The following is a 7,985-nucleotide window of genomic DNA, read 5'->3' as shown; positions in this document are numbered from 1 at the left end:
AGTCATATTAAATAATATATGTCTACAGGAAAGACTGCTACAAAAATATACTAATATATATATATATATATATATATATATATATATATATATATATATATATATTAGCTGAGGTGAAAGAGAAATCACCAAGAGATAATTTATAAGACCCAATCCAGTTTGAGTGTGACAATAAATGCAACAGCCCTCGACAGAGCAGGAGAGTATGAACCTATTATACGGATGGCCTCCCCAACTACCATTAAGGGGTACAAGTCCAATTCCATTAAGCGGTCACACAGCATTACCACGTTTACTATCACTTCTTTCAGCCAGTCTCCCCAAGATCCATTAGGATAAGTATATATAAAATTACAGAAGAAATAAATAAAATGTCTTGAGATTCCATGATCTATAGTAAATGCAAATGGTGAATAGTTCTGAACCATTAAACATGTGAGAGTCCCATTATGGCTCACACTGTGTACTGACTTTACTGTTGAAGCTGTAACACATATAATTGGTGGCTCAGTCCCCAAACATTTCCCCCCCAAACTCTTCATCATTTTCCCGATAACTTCATACAAACGAGTCACTTTACATTCTTATTAACCACAAAAATACAGAGGAACTTCAGAGACAGTCGGAGAAATGGCTATTTAATTTAAGAATAGTTATGAAGATTTAAGAAAAGTTATGAAGATTGATACAGAAGCAAGAAGACTTGAACCCCAGACGTGACACCATACTTGACCCCATACCTGACCCCATACCTGACCTTAGACATGACACCATACCTGACCCCAGACATGACACCATACCACACCCCAGACGTGACAATATACCTGACCCCAGACCTGACCCCATACGTAACCCCAGACGTGACACTATACCTGACCCTAGACCTGACACTATACTTGATCCCAGACATGACACCATACCTGACCCCAGACATGACACCATACATGATCCCAGACCTGACACAATACCTGAACCCAGACGTGACACCAGACATGATCCCAGACCTGACCCTAGACCTGACCCCAGACGTGACACCATACCCGACCCCAGACCTGACCCCAGACCTGACCCCAGACGTGACACCAGACATGACCGCAGACGTGACACAATACCTGACCCCAGATATGACCCCAGACATGACCCCCAGGCCTGACCCCAGACATGACACCAGCAGTCACTGCAATATGACAGCGGTGACGCGGGCGGCAGGTCTGTGTGGACTAAGCCTCTCATAGAGCATAATTTATATTCAAATATTGTCCGGGAAGGTCGCCAATGGTGTGGTCCGGGAGGCTCCACACAACACAGGGATGGTGGAGTGACCAAACCCAACATCAGTAAATGGAGAAAATGGAGAAACGACGACGTTTCGGTCATGACACGACTTGATAATTATCCAGGACGGACTGAAACGACGTCGTTTCTTCATTGTGTGATGTGTGGTCTGGTCAGGTCACCTTCAGCCACGTTGCTGTGACTCTTCCTCTCAACACATGTTCACACCTCCATGAACATCCTCGCTACGGAATTATCATATAAATATAATCACAAAATGAGTATATAACAAAAATTACATTATGAAACACGATTTATACTAAAAGTGAGAGAAATTAACTATAGAGAAAGGCTCGTGGAAGAGCATCTTGCACACCGTTGCACAAGAGGTTCCAGGATGTGATCGCTGGTCACACTTATCAAAGCCATCAACAAAGAGCACAAGAAGAAGTGTTCGATAAGGGAAAAAGTGGACTGGCGAGTACTGGTGAACACCGCAGACACACTTGAGCCAGCAACACATCAGGTGCAACGAGACAACTGGTATGACTGAGACAGTTACGTCCTGTTCAACCAAACTCTGAACACAGTTTGTCAAGTCCTTACCATATACACATTCACGAAGTGAATATTTGCACTAACTGATTGTTAGTGAGGCAAGGTTGAGGAGCTATAGCTCAACCCAACAAGCAAATTGATGTAAGACCATAGACTATCAAACAAAAAAACTATATTTTAATTCGATATTGTTAGGCTCGAAATGCATTTCCATTAATGTCTCAACAAAAGCATTATGTTAAAAATAAAATATTCGTGTTTTAAACTCAACACAAGTAAATATATTTAGTTCCAGCACGATACAAACACTTTACTTTATTCTTCAGTTCAATAACAAAACGACAAAAACACAAATATATATCTATAGATTAGCTTCTCAGTTCTATGCGGTAAAGAGAAGCTATTTGTATGTATATATATGGTCAAAATAACTATTTATTGTACCTCTCTATGGCCTAGCTCGTAGAGCCTCAGGTGTGCCCCACCACAGGGTAGAGCCTCAGGTGTGCCCCACCACAGGGTAGAGCCTCAGTGCCCCACCACAGGGTAGAGCCTCAGGTGTGCCCCACCACAGGGTAGAGCCTCAGTGCCCCACCACAGGGTAGAGCCTCAGGTGTGCCCCACCACAGGGTAGAGCCTCAGTGCCCCACCACAGGGTAGAGCCTCAGGTGTGCCCCACCACAGGCAGACACCTGGGGCTGAAGACGTAAGAGAAGTATTTAGCAGTATTCAGAAGTAGTTCAACGGAAACACCACATTGTGTTTAAGAGTAGTTTATTTACACTTACCCACTAATACAATGGTTGCTTGATTTACTTTAGATTGGCGTCAGCAAGACTATGGTCGCATTAGCGAGACTCTTGACGTCTAACTAAACGATTCCGATCCACTGGTGGACAAAACCTAACTTAACACGATTGACAGCCAATCACTAACACGGCAAACCTAAAGTGCCGGTGTGCAAAGGGTCACAGGAGTGCCAACATGATACTCCGGTAATAATCATGCACAATAAATCAACAATGGCACTGTCAACGGGACAGGCAATAATCATGCACAATAATTATGTCACACTTACAAATGTGTGGTGTATGTGAAGCTCACATTCACAGTCGAGTGTAATGTTGTGATACCACACAGATAAACACGTCTACACCGTCGGGTGTGTGGGCTTACCACCTCTACCTGTGTCAGGTGTTGAGGCGGTGAGAACTATGGTTGACCACTCACATCAACACACAAAGACACTTTATTAAGAAAAACAAGATCTCGTTCTTACAGGTATGGCCAGCCCTGACGGTTCACGCACTCACGGTCATTCATCGACCACCTCTTAGTGTGGCCTGACAACTGGTCTCACTCGTCACGACGTGAGAGTGCTGGATGACATGCTTTCCCAACACGACCGTATTTGTCACGACGGAGTGCTCGCAGAAGGCGGGCTGTGTTTCTTCAATGACCGCAAGTGCTTTCTTTTTTTGACACACTTACATGTAAAAGATACAGATGCGGAAGGTAAGGGTTTGGCCTGCGGTGACGTTACGTAGAGAGGGCGGAGCAACTGGCGGCTACGTGCTCTAGACTGAGTGGTGGCGGCGGCCATATTGCCCCATGCAGGTACACTGTGGTAAAGTCACACAGATTACTTAAGCGGTGGCACTTTCCTTAGTTCACTTTAGACCACTAAGTCACTCAGAAGGGATCATGACCTCACTGTGTCACCAGGTGTTACCTCTCTGTTTCGTTCTGGTGATTTCATAGACCTTTTATCACTCTCGAAGGCTTCTAAACAGTATTGTCCCAGTCAGGATTTTGGACGAGCGCTGTTATATCGCAACGATGCAGAGTTAACTTGACGGTAAGGAAGGGCTGGTGTGTTCTTCTCTTTTGACCGATAGTTTAGAATGACACCTTCACCAAGTACGAATTTCCTTACGAGAATGTTGTTACAAGGGTTTGCAAGGCCTTCCTGGAGGCACAACAGCCAGGTCTACAAACTAACCAATGGCGCTGCTTCACAGGTGCCAGAACCAATGATATCGATCCTAACATGATGGGTAGAAGAGTGACGTCATGACCACGTCACGACTAAATGACTGTTCTTCATCGAGATGTTTGAGGTTGACCTCAGAGGTCATGCTTATCTCCCCCGCCTCGCTGGCGTCCCCCTCCCCCCCCCCCCTACGCCTGCACGTTACACCTGTGTGCCCCCGACTCTCACTCGCTATGGCGCAATTGCTTCATTCCCATTTATCTAGTCCCCCCCCCCCCCCACCCGTGAGCATGCGGCAGCCTCCGTATGATTTATATATTCCCAGGCCCTGGCCCGGGGGCTTTGTTAGGGCACCAGACATGCCAGTCTTTCATCCTGGGGTAGGAGAGATGGGACTTTGTGCACTGCTTGGGTGCACTGTGCACTGCTTGGGTGCACTATGCACTGCTTGGATGCACTGTGAACTACTTGGATGCACTGTGCACTGCTTGGGTGCACTGTGCACTGCTTGGGTGCACTGTGAACTGCTTGGGTGCACTTTGCACTGCTTGGGAGCACTGTGCACTGCTTGGGTGCACTGTGCACTGCAATGACCCATTCAAATCAGCTGTGGGAGAATCTTGAGTGATCATACACTTACATAGCACTTGAGGATCGAGGAGTTACTTACCTTGATCTAAAGTCTGAGGACACTGGGGTGTCCCTTCTAGTGAGGTCAGACTGGAGCAACGCTGCCTGCAACATGCTTCCATCCTAAATCTTGCAAGACGTCCTTAACAATCAGCAGAAGAGGAGAACCACTGAACCAAGGACTGGAGGCGGCGACTAGCATGTAATGTTCCCTCAGCAATAATGGCCAGCCTTCGACTGGTGTCTCCTGCATCACTAACTCTCCCGAATCAACACTTTGCCGAGTACGGCAGTGGCGCCGCTTTTCTGTCCTTATTTATCCCCTACTATTAACAAATGCTCTTTTAAGATCTAACTACAGAAGGAACGATTATATGTAGTACCCGTGTAACACAACGTCCGCTCCCTGTAACTCACTGTTTGAACACTTGCTTGTCTTATCATGTGGTAAGTGTACACATTGTCGGTAATCTTTTCATATTAGCGCGAGACTCCTCAGGACACAGCCGACCTTCCCAACGCAGAGTTACCGACACAGTGCAGCCCATCCTCCAAACAAAGATCCAAAAGTGATTCCATGCACCCGCCAAACCCCCTGTTTATGAATGAAAAGCAGTTTACACACGACTCTCAACTGCTGACGTTCGAACATATCCGGAACAAGTGCTTCACTGACGAATTTTGTTCGAACCACAACGCTGTAAATGCTTCACCCACCTACTACAAATACAAATAATCACCAACAGAACCTAAACACCTAACCTAACCTAACCTATGCCTATATATGCACACTATGCTAATATTTTATAATATTAATTTATACTTGAGAAAATTCGCGTTTTGAATGAACAGCATGTTAAAATATATGAATGCGTCTATGGGGTTGACCGCTGAATGTAATGGACTTGAGTCGAGGACGGGTTGTACAGTGACCGGACTTGCGGACACAGCCTCACTGCAGGCTTTGCTCGACCTACCTGCCGCTCATATATAAATTATTATTGTTATATATTAAAATATATGAAAAGTTAAGCCTAAAATAGTTAGGTTACGTGTTGTAAATTATTTATGTATGTAGTACGTGAATGAAACATTTATAGAGGTACGATTCGAACAGATGACGAAACACTGCTCAAGAAAAGTTCGAATGTAATCAATAATGAGTCAAGTGTAGTATTTTTCAGTCATAAACAGGTTTGGCGGTTGGATATATTACCTACTTGTCAATGTTAATGAGGAAAGCGTTTTAGACAGGTGAACTTTGAGCCAAAGCTGGGGCGAAATATTTGTCCAAGGTTTTGAGGCCTGGCTGTGATGAAACACCAATTAGTCTCGTCTAGGTTTATAATCTGGTTCACTCGAAACTTGAAAGGAAGACCTCTCACGTCTATACTTCCTCGTCCGTTCTCATCAACACGAACAAATGTTTGATAATCCAGGCATCAGAGACTCTGTTTATGAATGAGAAACTATTTACACCTGACTCCCAGCTGAAGACGTTGAAACATTTTTCTAACAATGCAACACTGACCACCGCTGTTCGAATCGCTACTCTGTAAATGCTTCACTCACGTTCTTCATATACAAATGATCGCCAACAAAGCCTAAACCCTTAACCTATCCCAACTCTACATTGAAGTTTAATGTATAATATTAATTTATATTTGAGAATAAACATATTTTGAACACACCAAACGTTAAAAATTGATGAATGCATCTTGTGGGGCGGGGCGCCACTTGAACGAGCCTGACCTGTGGACAGGTTATTCATTCCGCGGGTCACCTCATTGTGGCGTTAACGACACTTAGTGAAGGTCGTGTTTGGACAACTATATTCTACCCATTACCCATATATATATATATTTATGGGTAGTATATATATATATATATATATATATATATATATATATATATATATATATATATATATATATATATATATATATATATATATATATATATATATATATATATATATATATATATATATATACCTTCTGAAGATGTATTTAATATACGAAAGTACTTAAGGAAATTCCTGTTTCATTTTTCCTCCGTGGTCTGACATTGTCACATTCTTAATCACGTGTTTATTTTCGTGATATACACACACATATATATATATATATATATATATATATATATATATATATATATATATATATATATATATATATATATATATATATATATATATATATATATATATATATATATATTTATTTTTTTCAATAGGGAAGGGAGTACCACCTCTGGCTGGAAGAAGGGGGACCCATAGCCTCGGAGGAAACCACACATAACGCATTGGAGGGAATGTAGGTCCCCTCCAATACAGTTTCTGTGTGCTTTTCTCCTACCACCCCCTTCCCTTTTTTTTTTTTTTTTTCCTTTATTGTGTATTTAAAGGTTACAAAACATACAAGACAAATGCCTAAAGGTTATGGATCTCTTGAAGCTCCTCCGCTTCTGGACAGGAACCGAGGACGCAGCAAGCATTTCCCCTCTGGATCGCCACACTGAGACGCTGAAATAAAAAACTGGAAGCCCTTGGGTCTCTGGTGACGTCAATGAGCTTGGAACCCAATTCCTTGAGAAATCCCAAGGCACTCTTGCCCCAGGGGCCATGCGTCTCAGACGCTATGGGAACAAAGAGGTATTGACCTTCCAGTCGCCTGTACTTGAGTGATTTTGCTGTTTCCCTGTGGTTGGCCGCCCCACCTGCTTGATCAGCTCCGAAGTGTACATAGGTGTCAGCCAGGGTGGATACACATGTGTAGTCCCACACCAACTGTCTACCCTCCTTCCATGGGTATATGGTGATGCCATCAGGGCGAAGTGCGGGGAAATCCGGGTTTTGGACCCCTAGGATGCGAGGTTCTCTCTCCGCTGGGCACCCAGCTGAGACGAGGCTTCTCTTGATGATGTCATTGACCTCGTTGTGTCTTGCATGCCAGCCCTTTGTGCTTCCGCAATGCAACCCATGCAGTCCGTATTGGTCTGCTTCCACCCTGTTGCAAATACACTTGTATTCAGTGTGAATTGGGGCACCAAGGCGGAGGGCCACTGCTACACGAAGGGATTCTGGATCTAGGCGCGTGCCCATTGCTGACATGGGTACTGCCAGGAGGAAGTCTCCTGCATGGGGGGCACGCACTGCTCTGAGGCGGGCTTTCTCCTTGTCTGATGTTGCGGCGCTGAGCATGGCATCAGCTACTTTTTCCACTAGAGGGTGGTCCCAGCCGGACTGTTTGTGTTGTTTTGTTGGCTCTATAATGGTTGCTGGGGCTGCAAGAACATCCCACTGATTTGAACATTCAGTGAAAGCAGGATCGTGTATTCCTGCTGAATCTCTCAGGGTTGCAGGTAAAATATCTCTGATGAGGTCGTGCGATGCATGAGAGGAGGAAAGGAAGGCTGGTAGAGCAATTTGGGAGGCTGTGCGGACACCAAGGCCGCCGAGTCTTACAGGAAGGGTTGCTTGCTCCCACTGAGAGTCGTCCAATGGCAGGTTCAGGACTTTCACCAGCAT

General features: G+C 44.3%; 1 protein-coding gene across 1 annotated transcript in view; it reads left to right on the top strand.

Moving 5' to 3' along the window:
* The first annotated feature begins 764 nt into the window (after positions 1 to 764).
* The window catches only part of LOC138369496 (uncharacterized), a 31,505-nt gene continuing 24,284 nt past the window's right edge, over positions 765 to 7,985 (top strand). The window contains exons 1-2 of the mRNA XM_069332754.1: positions 765 to 1,209; positions 2,974 to 3,038. Of these exons, the coding sequence (XP_069188855.1) occupies positions 765 to 1,209; positions 2,974 to 3,038 (510 nt within the window). The remainder of the gene's footprint in view (positions 1,210 to 2,973; positions 3,039 to 7,985) is intronic.

This window comes from Procambarus clarkii, chromosome 28, assembly GCF_040958095.1.
Source record: "Procambarus clarkii isolate CNS0578487 chromosome 28, FALCON_Pclarkii_2.0, whole genome shotgun sequence".
Taxonomy (NCBI): Eukaryota; Metazoa; Arthropoda; class Malacostraca; order Decapoda; family Cambaridae; genus Procambarus; species Procambarus clarkii.
Note: the sequence above shows the minus strand (reverse complement) of the source record. Positions and strands in the feature narration are given on the sequence as shown.